At 36.8% G+C, this 16,355-nt stretch overlaps 1 protein-coding gene across 3 annotated transcripts in view; it reads left to right on the forward strand.

The window, feature by feature from the left end:
* Positions 1-11,737: 11,737 nt before the first annotated feature.
* LOC120523369 (POU domain, class 2, transcription factor 1-like) overlaps positions 11,738-16,355 on the forward strand; it is a 217,569-nt gene continuing 212,951 nt past the window's right edge. For all 3 annotated transcript variants that reach the window (XM_039744631.1, XM_039744632.1, XM_039744634.1), the window contains exon 1: positions 11,738-11,844. In XM_039744631.1, coding sequence (XP_039600565.1) covers positions 11,799-11,844 — 46 coding nt within the window. In that variant the 5' untranslated portion in view covers positions 11,738-11,798. The remainder of the gene's footprint in view (positions 11,845-16,355) is intronic.

Raw genomic sequence — 16,355 nt, forward strand, 5'->3', positions numbered from 1 at the left:
CCGAAGACTTATTTGTGCCCTATAACCCGGAAGTTCGTCAAAGGAAGAACGACGGGCTTCCACGGTGAAGAAAAGAACTTTTTACCTGACCCGGAAGTGATAAAGGGTCACATGGACTGGGGATTGGGAACACTTCCGGGTCAGGGAATATAAAAGGACAGCGAGCTGAGCTGGGTGGTAGGAGGGCAATGTGTCTGGGAGTTGGAGGAATGGTTATTATTGAATTATTATTGTGTTATTTATGAGTAGTGTAGAGAGGAGGGTGCTTGGTGCACTTTATTATAATAATAAAAATAATAATTATTGCACTTTTACCTGGTGTTTGGCATGGTACTTGAGGGTTCAAGGGAGCGATAACGCCCCCTACTGCTACAACGGGCAGAAAGAAGAACAGTAGTAAAAAGCCTTTAATGTCTTCTTTGTTCATGTTTATTTAACATTATAGCTATGTGTCAGTAGTAATGTTGCCACAGCTATCAAGAATTTCTTTGCTGCAAATTTCATGCCATATGTCTTTTTATTTATCAAATGTAGCTTATCATTTAGTAAATTATTACTATCTATGTATTAATAATATCTTGTTATAGTCTTTTAATAGTTTTTTGTCTATTCTATTATACATTTCTCACTTTACAAACCTTTCTCTTACAATGCTAATGGAAACTGAGATAAAGCTTAGCAAGAACCTGACATGTTACTCTCTTGTTGTTCCTGTCCTGCTTTCACTTATGTAGCCCACAATCAGTTTTCCCTGAGTTACAGTATATCACCCTTATGCAACTTACATTTGATTTACCTATGTGTACACAAATGGGTGATTCATTCTGTGGAGAGTTGCTGAGTTCCTTGTGTTTCATATTTTGCTTTATGGTTTTGTATATGTATGCTAGTTTCTGGCTCATGTTTGTTTCAAAATCTTTAGTCTCATTTGCATTGTTAAGTTTCAAAATATATGCATCACAATAAATGCGTTATAAACAAGCAATCATAAATATAATGGTATAAAGGTCACATTATGATTTATAAGACAAAGTTCACTTAGAAATACAATCATCCATCCTGAGAATAAAAATACATTAAATCTAAAGATAGCATCCTTATCCAATTGGGGGAGAGAGTAGTAAATTGTTACTCATACAGATGAAAATGCCAGAGAGCAGGAGTTCAGAAGAATTATTTTAGAATAACATGAATAAATGCTTGCCAAATTCTAAAAATCTTCACATTGTTCCTTGCAAAGAAAATTATTTTTTTCTAGTTTTAGATAATAAGAATTTGCTTTCCTATTGATTTCTGGGATGCCTTCATAGTAAATCGCAAAAGATCTCTCAACCAGCTTGACTCAGAGGCATCTTACCTTGGCCTATACGTGTCTTGGCAGAAAACCAAACAGCAGAGTCTGAGGGCTGAAAAGTACGCACGAGACATCTGCATTCAAGGCCACAAAGTTAAGGCTGTCACAGAGTTTACCTAGTAGAATGTGTACAGAACATCAGTGGTAGGTGCCCCCCAGATTACACACATAGAAGTGGTCTGGCTGCTTCTATCATGAGATCCTTCCAGAAGCTCTGGCACAATTAAAAGGTCCAATTCAGCACCGAGGTCAGAGTTTATCAAACCTACATTTTACCTATACCGCTGAATGGCTTGGAATTCTGGATCCTGCTGTGTTGTGACATATAAAGACTCCATTGTTTTCACATGAGGTGCCAGCATTAAATTCTCCATATCTGCTGGTTTGACCTCATGTAGAATGTGCAGACTTGCACTATTTGGTCATGTTTCCAATCTTAACAGTTGCATCACAAGCCACAGACCATTAATGAGTGCAATTGTGTGATAGCCAGAGAGACATGCACTAAAAAGGGATGGAAAAACACTTCATCCGCTATTTTATAAAAAAAAAAGAATGTTGCCATTGGTCATATCAATAAGAATGCTGCGGAGTTTGCCAATGAAGCACATGATTTTTGATTGATTTTCCATTGAATTAAGGAATGTGCATTAGGATTATTTTAGTCAATATACTTACAATGTAGTATAACAGATAGTTCTCAGTTTATATCAATATAATCTAGTCCCATCTAATGCGGCTCAGTGAGTCTAAAACTATTTGATGGATAAACAAATATTTTCCCCAAAATTGTCCTAATTTAGGACTGTTTCCAAACATATGATCCAGTGAAGCCAGTGGTAGATGGTATTATTCATAATTACAATTCAGACCTTAACATATTTTGGGAAATTTTAATACAGAAAAACACACGATGTTCAATATTATGATAAATTACAGCATGTTTTACACAGATTGTTACATACTATGAATAACTGTATTTCATTCCTTTCATGAGATATGCTGCCCTAATCATCTAAAGGTGTGTACCATAAAATTAATTGATAATATCTAGAAATATTGCCAGTATTCTTCACATTATTAGCTAAAATATAAACAAATGAGAAATAATGATGGAGAATGAGTAAGATTTAGGTAAACTGTGATCAAGAAGGTTCCTGACTGGTAAGTAAAAAAAATGACGTATTGAAGGAATTCCATATTTAACGCATAGCTGATCAAAGGATTGAAGGCAGCAGGTCTATATACTGTATATGTCTCTGAAATTTCAAATGCCTAATGACTTAATAAAATACTGTATAGGTTAAGGAGGCTGGAATATAAACTTTGCCTTAACAAAGCTACCTTAAAGTGTTTTACACTGATTGTATATTATAAGTGAGTGGTGTGCAACTGTATTGTTAATAAACTGACCACAATTACTTATAATCACAGCACAAAGGAAGGCAAGCAGACAGGAATTCAAGCAAAACTTTTTTTCCAAGGCTAACCAAGCAGGTGAATATCCATTTCCTCCTACTTCCTTCCATTGTATCAAAGTAAAAATATTCATAACTCAGTAGTAAAGTCAGAAGTCAGGTAATGCCATACCACCTTCTTCTTTTGATCTCTGAAGTGTTATCATTTTAATATGTGGCCTTTTTTTGCTTTCCATGTAAATTAGTTAACAAATAAATTATTTGACAAATAATTTGTTACTGTATATGGGAAAACTAAAAATAAATGTTTTGTAAAGATATTCTTTTTAAAAATACATCTAAAGAAAGCTAAAATTTTGACCACTTATTAAAATGCATGTGTTTAATGCTTTCCATTCGGTTGCAGAAATTGAAATAAAAAAGATCTTCAGATTTCTTTGCTGGTTGTGACAATCAATGCACAGTGCAAGTGAGTTGTCAAATTAATATTAATAATAATTCTTTACATTTATATAGTGCTTTTCTCTCTACTCAAAGCACTTCAGTGAGTGGGGAGCCACTTCAACCACCACTAATGTGTAGCATCCACCTGGATGATGCGAAGGCAGCCATTTTTGCGCCAGAACACTCACCCCACATTAGCACTTAGGTGGTGTAGTAGTGAGAGAAAAATAGCCAAATAAAGACAGGTGATGGTTAGGGCGTCAGAATGACTAGGCCATGATGAGTACTTTAGCCTGGACATTGGGATACACCCTAATCCAGGGATGCTCACACTTTTTCGGCTTACGAGCTACTTTTAAAACGACCAGGTCAAAATGATCTACCTACATTAAAAATTATATATATATAATACTTTATACAGGGTGACACAGAAAAATGGGAACTTTTGAAATGCATAGTGGCAGCCATGTACAGTTGCCAGCACTGCGGAACAGGGACCTTCAGCTGTAAACAATCTCGTCATTTAGTAATTTAGTAATCAATTGCAAGGTAAACAATGGCAGCTGAGCGAGAATTGTTCGGTAGCCGTGTCATCTCAAGATTCGGTGACATTCCCTGGCCCTCAAGATCACCGGATTTGTCCGTTTGTAATTTTTTCTTGTGGGGCTACCTTAAGAGTCGGGTCTACACGACTCTGCCAAGGACACTGAATGAATTGAAACAAAGAATTCAAAACGAAATTTGTGGTATCCCAGCTGAGATGTTGCAGCGATCAATGGGGAACCTCAACAGCAGATTGGAAGAATGCATACGTACAGGAGGACGCCATCTACAGGACGTAATTTTCAGACATTGATAATTTGGATTACTATCTCTTAAAAGGCAAGTTGTAGTGGTTCAATTGCTGTCAGTAATTTTTTTTTTTGTTGGATTTCTTCTATTTTTATTGGGTTTTTCAAAAGTTCCCATTTTTCTGTGTCACCCTATACATAAAATATATGTTGTTGTACCATGCATAACTGAATAACCTTTATGGCACAATAACAATTCAATACATTTATGGTCACTACAGTATTTGGATTTAATAATCTTCATGTGGGAAAAGGCTGACTCGCATAAATAAGTTGAGCCGAATAATGCAGTCACGGAGCTTTTGAATTCAGCCAAGTGAAAAATGTCGGCTGTCCGATTAATGGCGATTTTAGTTCCCTCTCCTTTCTCTTTCTCAGATCACTTTTCGGAAGGAAGTCAGTTCCGTAGTTTTTATGAACAGTTTGAAAGTGCCTTTCCACGTTTTCCGTCTTTGGAATAGCAATGATAGATTGACAGATCAGACAAACACACTTCGATTGTGACATTGTGAGAAAAAAATCCTCTTCCAATTCCACATCCAGCCCATACCCTCCCCAAACAAATTATTTTTTTTTAAATCCTTTCTTTACTCGTAATAAATTGGAAGGCTAACTAGATCATAGCTGGAGTTTTAAAATACTGTTATCAATAAAAAATATTTAGACTTGTGAATAATAATGATGCAGTGTTAAAAAATAATAGTTTCTCAAATATTTGTAGAGAAATCTCTATGGATCTGAAAGGTTTTGAGTCTTTGTAAAAGATGAGATTATTGCAGCAATTCTAAATGTTGCTCTTGTAGCTGTTGATGGCCTAACCACATTTTAATACAGAATAATATGACATCCTCAAGGATTATTATGTATGGTCAGCTTTTGATTTAATGTTTGTTCTTTGCTAACACTCATTATAAATCATGATTTATTTTGTATTTTGAATAGATTTCATTCTTGTTTGGCTTAATGGCCCTTGACGCCTTTCTTATTTAATGACTTGTAATTTATTTTGCTTTTGACGTTAGTGAACCTGACAATGCCTGGATTTCTCAAATAAAATAAGAAAACATCCCTTGCCCACTTTCTTCCCATAAAATTATTTCACAGAGCAGTACAGGTTGGGTTTGAGTATATTTCACTCATTCTATATTACTGCTGTTTACTTGGTTTGGATTTTGACCTTTTGTCTCTCTACCCGACCACACCTTTCACCAGTTCATTTATACTGTTTACTTTTCATTTACAATCATGGATCCTAGCAGTACAAATCACTTTATACAGCACTGTCATCTAGTAATGCTGCCAAACCCTCTGATGTTTTGAAAACACACTGCTCACAAAGTGGGAGCTAGCTTTAGAGGACTGGTTCAAATGCACCTTGTGTTATATGGACACCCTCAAATTATTTGTGGCACAGGTATTCCTGAATACGTTTTAAAGCAGTAAGGTAAAACAAATACACTGTATTCTTAACCTGGAAGAAATAATACTCTATCTGAAGGCCAACAAGATAATCTTGTGACAATTTGATTGATTCTCCAATGAGTAAGGCATTACTAGGAAATAGAGGAAACAGGACAAAGACATGACTCGGTAAGGCCTTATAAAAACAGAAGAATTTGTACCAGCTGTAGGGATGTAGACCATCATGCAAATGGGGTGGGGGGACACCACCAAGACATGGTATGCTACATGTATAAGCTGGATGCTTCAGAAGTATTACTCATTCTCAGTCTGTTGTGATGACTCCTTATTAGTTTATACTGGCCCATATATGTTGGTCCCACCATCACTTTTGCTGTGAAGTATATCATTAGTTTAAATGCCCATGTCTTTCTGTAAATGCTAACTTTCAATAAAAAGTATATCCAAATAAAAGTATAATAAAAATAAAATGCCTTTGTAAAAATACTTTGGATAATCATGAGAATTCAATACACTCCTGATCATAAGATGTGAAACGACAAACAGAAAGATTCTCCACTTAAAGCTGCAAATATTCAGTAATTTTAAGTCTTTTGTTTCACATTTGGATTAGTGCCCTCCGGCAAATAATTGTAAGCTGTTCAGAGAAACAAAATTTTATAAAATGCACCTTCATATATAAAGCAAGTTTCTGGGGCAAATGGTAGTTTGCCTTGACTGTAAGAAAGAACATTTAGCTTCAAAAATAATTTTAAGATTTCCTTGAAAAAAAAGATGTTCTCTCTCAGCTAACTGAAATCATTACAGTCATATGAAAAAGTTTGGGAACCCCTATTAATTCTTTGGATTTTTTTTTATTATTGGCTGAGCTCTTAAAGTAGCCACTTTTAATATATGACATGCCTTATGGAAACAGTAATATTTCAGCAGTGACATTAAGTTTATTGGATTAACAGAAAATATAAAATGTGCATCATAACAATTAGACAGGTGCATAAATTTGGGCACCCCAATAGAGATATTACATCAATAATTAGTGGAGACAAAAATTTAGTTATTTGGTCATATCAGTCCAAAGCACTTTGTTCCAAAATGAATCTGGCTTGTCTAAATGAACATTTGCATACAACAAGCAACTCTGTTTGTGGCACGAGTGCATTCAGTGTGCAAATTGCGCTGAATTTTAGAACGATGTACAGATACACCATCTGCAGCAAGATGTTCTTGTAGGTCTCTGGAGGTAATCTGTGGGTTGTCTGTAACCATTCTCACAATCCTGCGTGTATGCCGCTCCTGTATTTTTCTTGGCCTGCCAGACCTGGGTTGAACAGCAACTGTGTCCATGGCCTACCATTTCCTGATTACATCCCTTTTTTGTTGTTGTTGTTGTTGTTGTACAGATCTTTTGGGAGTTGCTTTGAGGATCCCCATGCTGTCACTCTTCAGAGGAGAGTTAAAGGGAAGCACAACTTGCAACAGACCACCTTAAATACCTTTTATCATGATTGGACACACCTATGAAGTTCAAGGCTTAACAAGCTAATCCAACCAATTTGGTGTTGCAAGTAATCAGTATTGAGCAGTTACATGCATTCAAATCAGCAAAATTACAAGGGTACCTAAAGTTTTGCACAGCCAGTTTTTCACATTTTATTTAATTTCATACAACTAAATACTGCTTCACTAAAAATTTTTGTTCAGAAAACACCCCAGTACTCAGATGTTCCTAGAAAATGAAAGACTTACCACTGTTATCTTTTTTCCCCAAACTTTTTCATATGACTGTAAATAAAAACACAGTGGGAGAAGCAGTATTAGGTTTTATTAAAAATACAGCAGAGTGTTATCCACAAGCATGTCAAAGTCAGCTAATGTTTTGTATTACATCATACATAGAAAAAAGTACTAGTTCTTCTACTCCGGTCTAATTGACACCATATAGTATATAATTTAAGACGAGAGCCAGTGAATATTCTAACTAGATTGTTACACATTTCTTAAATGATTTGATATGTATGAACTAAACTACCAATGAAATGTGATTTTCCAAAGTAATTTTCAGTTCTGCACAATAGAATGCTATGGTAGACTGTTCAAAATTGCCTAACAATTATACTGCTTCCTGCAAACATATTTAACATAAAGTCAAATAATTACTCATAACAATACACAGTAAACAGTAAAAACGTGAAAACACAGAAACATACACTTCTCAGTGCTGTGGGAAATAGTAATATGCTCATCTTTTTCACTCTTCTAATTTTTATTTCAGAGCTGTATTAATTAACCTCACAAAATTTACTTATGTTAAATAAATCTAAAATTAGATTATGGCTTAACACTCATCCTTTAGGAAGTAATGAAATAATAAGTGCAGTGTCATGAGGAAGATAGGTGAGCTGATGTTTTATACTGATAATATCCACATGTCTCAACAGTAGAGGAACAGTATGTTTAATTCTAACATGTTGCCATCTTCAAGGTTTTTTTTTGGTAGAAAGTGATTTGAAACTTGTTTATAGTTCAAAAGAACCATAAAACCATTTAAATTTATATTAGAAGGACTTTTACTTGATAGTTCTGGTTTGTTACAGTACTGACAATTTTAAATAAGACACAAAGGTTGTTTATATGATCCTTCATTAACCTGAAACAGTATTTAAGGTGAATTAAGTAAATTACACATATTTTGATGCATATAGTCAATGCAAATTGGTAAACCTGTAATTTAGCTGTTTTTTATCTCTGCTCTAATTTTAGGCACTTTAACTACACTACTAAAAAAAATAAGGGAACACTTAATCATCACAGTCAATTAAGCTAACACAAAGTCAATTAAGCTTCAAGGATTATCAATCTGTCCAGTTAGGAAGCATAAAGGATTGTAAATCAACTTCACCTGCTTTGCTGCAAATGAAAGTGACAACAGGTGCACTGGAGAACCAACAGCAAGACAACGCCTAAAAAGGGAATGGTTTTGCAGGTGGTGGCCACAGACAATTGCTCTCTCATCCTTCCTGACTGATTTTTCTCTAGTTTTTGTGTTTTGCTAATGTCCTTGTCACTACTGGTAGCATGAGGTGGTACCTGCAGCAGATTCAGGTGGTACAGGTAGTCCAGCTCTTCCAGGATGGCACATCCATATGTGCTGTCACAGAAAGGTTTGCTGTATCAAGCAGCACAAGGAGAGCTGGATAGGGCCATAGAAGGGCATTGACCCAGAAGCAGGATCAAAATCTGCTCCTTTGCATAAGGATGAACAGGAGGAGCACTACCAGAGCCCTGCCAAACAACCTCCTTGGAGCATTGCACAGATCTCCGTGTGCTAGGCAATGGTACCCTGACTGCTGTTAGGTACCCAGATGAAATCTTTGAGTCATTGTCAGACCTTATGCTGGTGCAGTGGGCCCTGGGTTCCTTCTGGTGCAGGGCAATAGCCAAAAATTGGACTGGACTGCCAATACTGATGCTCTGTGCAAGAGAGGAGACTGGCATCCTTCAACATCTGCAATAAGTTGCTGCAGATGTTCTGACGGTTGTGGCGAGTGCCCTCTTCTACGTGGTGGTGTGCTGGGGAGGCAGCATTAAGAAGAAGGATGCTTCACACCTGTAAAAAAACTGGTGAGGAAGGCAGGCTCTACTATAGGCATGGAGCTGGACAGTTTGACATCCGTGGCAGAGCGACGGGCACTGAGCAGGCTCCTGTCAGTCATGGAGAATCCATGGTATCCACTGAACAGCATCATTTCCAGAAAGAGGAGCAGCTTCAGCGACAGACTGCTGTCACTGTCCTGCTCCACTGACACGACTGAGGAGATCGTTCCTCCCCCACACTATGCGACTCTTCAATTCCACCTGGGGGAGAAAAACGTTAACATTATACAAAGTTATTGTCTGTTTTACCTGCATTTTTATCACTCTTTAATATTGTTTTTAATCAGTATGCTGCTGCTGGAGTATGTGAATTTCCCCTTGGGATTAATAAAGTATCTATCTTCATGTGGCCAGAGTATAAAGTTTAACAGTATTATTTAAGTTTTGCAAAAACAAGGTAACCAGGACAAGGACACATGATAAGAAAGGAGAAAACTTTTTTAGATGTAATTTTCAAGTAAGCATGTTTGGAAATGCACAAAGAATTGGGACTAAGGCTGATGAATGCCAAGCCAATACTCAACATCTTCACGAGTATCCTTAGTTCAGTCATATTTGCACTTTCTAAACCTGGCTCACAGCATGGAACCATGTTAAAAAAAATGATTCAGCTCAGAGTATGTGTTGTTTATAGTAATCCATCGGATACTCATCTGCTCACAATCGGATCTGTTTTACAAGGTGTTCAGAGCTTTGGCCCTTTTAGTACATTTTGACAGTGCATGTGCAAGATACAGTAAGTTAAACTGCTATATATGATTACAATAGCTATCAGAGCCATTGGGGACAATTACTGTACATATCCTTGGAACAGATATAAGTATTCCTTCATCCACTGTAAAAGAGCTTAATCAAACCTTTAATGATCTTGCTAAGCCTTTCCACTCAAATTCAATTTTACCAGTTTTAGAATCCTGTGAGGCAGCATAAAAACAATGCAAAATGTCACTTGCACCATCAGCTGTTATATTATGTTTATTGGCAGAGTATCACAACTAAAAATTTTAAAAGAATTCAAGCAAATGAATTCTGCACATACATACTGTATTTTGGTGCGTGGTTTTCTGTGTGTAGTGTGGGTGTTTTTCTATCCTATTTCCTGTGACTTTGCAATTATTCTATTTGTAGTTTAACCTTAACTTTATGAGTGCATCTTTTCTGTATAATCATGGTAAGGAGCCAGACACATAAACTTGTATTGCCAAAACTATATATTTACAATTGTTAATATACATTTTAGACCACTGCTATCAAACAAATTACTATCTTAAACTTGTCTAGTTATGCATAATATCTTCTAATTATATGAATGTTTTATCTAGCACATGCTCTTTCTTTTCAGTATGGGGAGAACATCATTAGATTAGGTCAAGCGCGGCTCCAGGGGGTCATTGGGCTAGTCCAAGCCCCCCAAATAGCATGTCAAGCTGCACCACCCATGCCGTCCGGGATAATATTACTTGGCAGCTTTTTTGGAGTTTATTACACTGTGCCTCATCTAGTATTCCAGATACCCCATACCCTTTTGGTCTGGAGCCATGGTTTGTTTAAGATACCAAAGGTGAAAAAAGATAATGCATTATGAGAAGCTGTGACAGTGATGTCATGACCAAACTACAATCACAAGAGGGGTTGAAAAAGAAAGATAAAGCAAAGAGAGTCTACAAGTTAAAAGATGTTTTACAGTTACAAGCTCAGTGCTCAATAAACAAGTAAGTCTGTGATACCATGAAATATCTTGCACTTATAATGCAGTTCATAATTGGCAACTGAATTTCTTTCGGTTTCTGCAGAAACAAGTCCTGTTTTACTTAAAATTGTATCCAGTTTTTTCTTTCCACTTAGAATAAAAATGCGTATTCAATTTTTTTAAAAGTAACTTGTACACAATAAAAATGTGACACCCCTGAAAAAGACAGTCCATTATAATAATGGATATCGGGCACTTTCTAAGAGTCACAAGCACACAAAAAAAATTTAGCAGCAAAAAATTATCATTTCAAAAAAGACAGTTATTAAGTTAAAATTCTCCGCAATCCGTTTAAATAAAATAAAAAACACCCACTATTATTATTATTTTTATTATATTATTCTGCTGCATTATCCATAATCTCGTGTGTACACTGAACAGCGCGAGCCACCAATCCCCCCCTCCCCTTTTTTCCCTCCTCGTGTAGCTCCAGATCTTTCAGCTATTTCCGGATGTTGTAAATTTTGACGTAGTATTTGAATATATTTAATTAATCCTGAATAAATTATAACTATTTATACACACGTACTTACGTCTTACCCATCTAAAAACTAATCAGCCTGTTTTAATTTTTAGCTACAGCCAACATTACATTACTTCAGCAGATCTGGTAGTAACGAAGTGAAAATACAAGCATTCAAATTTCGTCCCTTTTTGTATGAACTTCGTCAGTTTCCGCCGGCTATTTCCGTCAAGCCGAGTCGATCGTCAGTAATTTAAATAATTGACACATTGAATGTGAAACAAAACTTGGTAAAACGAGTTGCATACAGTCTCCCGCGCAGAGTCAATTCCGTATTTGCGTGCCAAAATTAAAAAGAATAGCGGCGGTTGGATACGATAAGGTTGGCACGGGGTGGGGAGCTCCGTGTCTCGGGGTTGGGATTTCGGGTTAAATATTCAAAATGGCGGACGGAGGAGCAGCGAGTCAAGATGAGAGTTCAGGAGCAGGTAATCATTACTGCATTTTACATATTCATATTCATATTCAAACACACTTTCTCTCAGCCCGGATCAGGAGGGGGGGAAGAAGCAAAACAAAACAAGATGTAACTTCGCCTAATTTATTAATAGCGGACATCACTGGAATTAAAATGTAGAAATTGCACCGACGCTGGTGGGAGGAAAGGGGGATTGCAAGCCAATGGCAATAGTATATATATAAATCCCCTCCGCTCTTTCACCCCTCTTTGTGTCATTAGAGCCTGTGTGTGCTTTACATATTCATATTATCGCCGGCAAGTCCGCCATTTAGCATAATATATTAGTAATCAGCGTCGTTCGCCTCTAATTCGTTACAAATTTGCCGCGATCGTGGAATGGGGTTTGTAAAGAAAGCTGCTGATAAATAAGCGAGTTACAACATTTTGTGTTTGTGGCAGCGTGTAGTCATTACATGTTTGCATATTCATGTGCTGACATGATAGTACCGCGTGTTTTTCGATTACTGTATTTTGTTTGATTTTCATTTATTCAAAAGAAGAGTGGCGTTTATTCCTTAAAATGTTGGTATTTGGGAACACGAGCCGAGTCCACGCCAGCCTTTATTGGGCCGTTTCTCTATCTCTCACTCTCTCTCTCTTTCTTTGTGCCTCTTTTGCGGCAGCATGTGCTTACATATTCATGCTGCCCCACCGGAGAGCAGGCTCTTTACCATATTTTATTAGCATGATTCAAGATTATTACAATGGGAGCAAAATAGATGTAAAACAGTAAGTATATTGCATGCGGGAGGACGGATGGGAGCGAAGGAGGCTCGTGGGGGAAATCGGTTAGCTACACTGAAGAAAAAGACGTGCAAATGGACTAAAGAACACAGCAGAAGACGCTATTCAAAAACGTATTGCAATGAAGCGTCTAGTGTTTTCGGCCAAATATTAATGGATTAAAATGTACAACGGCAATAGGGTGGCGCTTTCTGTTCCACCTTTGTGAGCGAGATTCGATGGGAAGACTGATCGTGTTGCACCTTTTGCTGCCTTTGTTTACCCTAAAGTGCGCAGAAAAAGGGGACAACCATTGAATTGTACGCGTGTGAACTATGCATACAAAATACGAGATAGAAGACAGTCGTTAAATAGGCCACGCGCACGTGTGTGTTTACTACTTGGAATCATTGTCGAGAGGTCGCTTGATTGTAACGCGTCGATAGTTGTGGACCGGCACATAGGCTTCTCTGGGCATCAGTTTAGTTTTTTTCTTCTTCGAGCATACAACTTCAAAGCTAATAGGCTCTCTTGTTTGTAATGTAATACAATATGCTCCTGAAAATGTCGCCGAAAAGGGTGCATTGCTGGCTTTTCAAACCCACGTGATGGGTAGATAAAATGTGTCCATGAAACTTTAAGGGTCTGTTCGCTTGCTTTAGCATTAAATGATCTAATTGTTTTCTGGAATCTAGTGTAAAGTATGTATACCCAACAGTTATCTGAGAATTCCGATTTGTCGCCTCTTACCTAAACAATATTCTTGTCTGCGCGGTCATTTGTTACCTATTATGCGATCACTGGTTTGTAACAGTTGTTAGCCACGGTTAGTTTTTAGTTGTTTCTTTTTAACAAAGCCCTTTTTTGTTTGAAACGATTCAGTTGAGAATGTCAGGTTGAATTTCGCGTTGCGTGGGGCCCGATGTAGGCTTCGACAGCGTATTGCTTATTTATGCTAACAAATAACGAAAGCTTTTGTTTGTCGACTGACTTTTACCCTTGTAGTCCAAATCTAACCAGTGAGTGCGTAAAAATGATGGAAATAAGGCATCGCATGTAAATCTACGAAATTGTTATGCGGAGAGGGGAGGTGTTTGTATACTTGAATACATTATGGCTCTCATTATACTGTCTAATTTGGGGAGGTTTCACGTATTTAAAATGGCTGCATGGATCCCCGCCTCTCATGTTTAGTAATTTAAATTTTAGCAACCCCCCTCGCACGCTTCTACAGTGTTTATATTTTATATCAAACCATGTGCGTTTGTGGTTCAGAGGATTTTGTTTCTCTCATTCTCCGTCCTGGTTTAGTGCTTGGCCTAGTGCGGTGGCAGGCAGAGCAGGAGCAACGCGAAGCCCAGGCTTTAACGAAAAAAGACAGGCCTTGTCTTTCGTGCTTTCTGCCCGCTTTGAATGAGCATCAAAAGTTGGGATAATGGATAATCAAATAATAAAATAGTAGGTAAATTGAGTAGCACGCGATTCTTGTTTGTTGGTACAAGTCTGATGAGTAATGAACCGTCATGTTTGCGGTTTCGTATTAACTTAATTTGAGAGCTGTAATATGGAATTTTAAAGATTTTTGATGCCTCTGAGTTTGACGGTCTTGAACAGTTTTACTTTTTTGAGTTTGTATGCAATTGCACAGTGAAAAGAAGCTGCGCAGTGTTAATTTTTGTACTTAATTGTTCAAGATTTAATATTTTGTTATGGTGTCGGCTGTAATAGCGCCAAAAGCGAAGCTGCTGGCGCTATCATATATGATTGTATATTGCGTTTAAGAAGTGTTTAAAGTTGATGCGTGCTTTAAAAGGTGCAATGTAAAATAAAGCTTAACTTTTTATATAAAAAAAACTAATTACTAGTCTTGAGTGTATGCATTCTCATCCTTCCAAACTGTTTTATTTGCTTTTTTATGTGACCAATTTGCCAAAATAAGTATAAATTGGCAAATGGATTGATTTTTAGAATACAAGAGTAAAATATAGAAACATGACAATGCTTTATGCTAATTTGATACATTTCTTAAAATACACCAGTGTTTCCTTCTCTGTAAACATAAAAATGACATTGATACATTTGAATGTATAACACAAATCATGAATCAGTTTCATTGTCTATTCAAACAGGAATACTTTGTCTTCTCAAGCCCTATCACACCATTTTCTAACCCGCTTAATCCAGACCATGGTTGGCAGGATGGAGTCCATCTCTGCTAGTATAGGGCACAAAGCAGGAGCAAATTCTGCACATGGTGCCAGTGTGTTGCATGGGCACACATGGGCCAATTTAGTGTCTTCAGTTCACCTTCATGGAACACAAACCTCAAGCTCTGTCTTTACAGTGGATTTTCTTGGCCTCTGACTTTTGTGGCTTTTGCAGCATTTGACTAGCACCACAATTTAAAACCTTATCAGTTTACTATAATGTATAATTTTTCTAATTATTTTCTGTTTTATAGTTTAAAGGAACATGGCCTTGCTTAGGTTCTAGACTAAGACTGTGCTTTCATTTTGCCTAAAAATAATTTGGTTCTTTTTTTTTTTCCACTCTTGTGAGAGGAACCTGATCATTTTGGAGTTCTTTGAACAGCATAAGATGCTTCATTGCCTTGAAACCTGTCACATCTGGTTCAGGCTACAGTTGTATGTAGTGTTAATTCAGATACAAACTTTTGTGACTTGCATGTAATCTGCATTGGAATGCTTGAATTGCATTTAAGCTGTATTTGAAATACCCCAACTGATTTTTGCATTACGTTTTAAAACAAAAAAAAAAAACCTAATATCCAAATGTCCATGTTCCACAACACCTTGCAAAGTAACCTCCACTTATAACTCCTTTAATAAAAACAAACTCCTTATCAGGAGGGAAATGATAGCAATATGACTTATGAGAATGGTACCTGCACACTGTGGAATCCCTAGCACCTTCAAAAGCCGTCAAGGAAATGACCTCCATGATATCCCAGACATAGCTTGATGTAGTCTGGTATCAGAGTGTAGTGTAATGCTTTACTTAATTAGACAATTGGAACACTTATCCAAAGACTTTGGACAATAGGTAAACCTCTGAACCTGTTGACAACCAATTTAGTTTATCTGCTATATGATTAAGACGGTTCGTCTCGGGCATTTACTTTTATGAAAATGTTGCAAATGGGCAGTTGCATAAGTAGTTTGTCCCCTTCAACTTTCTGAATGTGTCATCTTTTTTTATTAATATCCTCAAGAGCTGTTTCTCACTACTTTCCACCCCTCTCTGTCACATCCACAAAATACTATGAACAGAAATTGGAAATAATTGCATGCAAAGCAACCAATTATTACGCCTTAGGTTTCTCTCACTGTTTTTCTCCTTTACTATCATTAGCTGATGGCTTCCACTGGTAACAGTTGTACAATGTGTAGTTCATCCTAGTAATCTGTGTTCTATTGGAGCATATCTGATGCATTTTTTTTGTTTTATCTGTATACTTTCATAGTAGGTTTGGGTGACTCCAAAAAAGTTATTTGAGAATGTAGACAAAAAACCTAGTTATGTTTATTTGTAGTACAAGATTACTCTTACAAGTTTTGTGAAGATTTGCAGCTTAATTCATAATTAGAAACAATTTTATTCAAATATTTTTTTCAGAATGAATGTTTTCTAATTACTGAATTGTTCCATTATATGATGGCATATGCCATAAAGGCAGTGGCTTGGATTGAGATATTCTGTGTAGATGTAGTAAGGTTGGTCAACAATTAAATTTGT

Source organism: Polypterus senegalus, chromosome 2 (assembly GCF_016835505.1).
Source record: "Polypterus senegalus isolate Bchr_013 chromosome 2, ASM1683550v1, whole genome shotgun sequence".
Classification (NCBI taxonomy): domain Eukaryota; kingdom Metazoa; phylum Chordata; class Cladistia; order Polypteriformes; family Polypteridae; genus Polypterus; species Polypterus senegalus.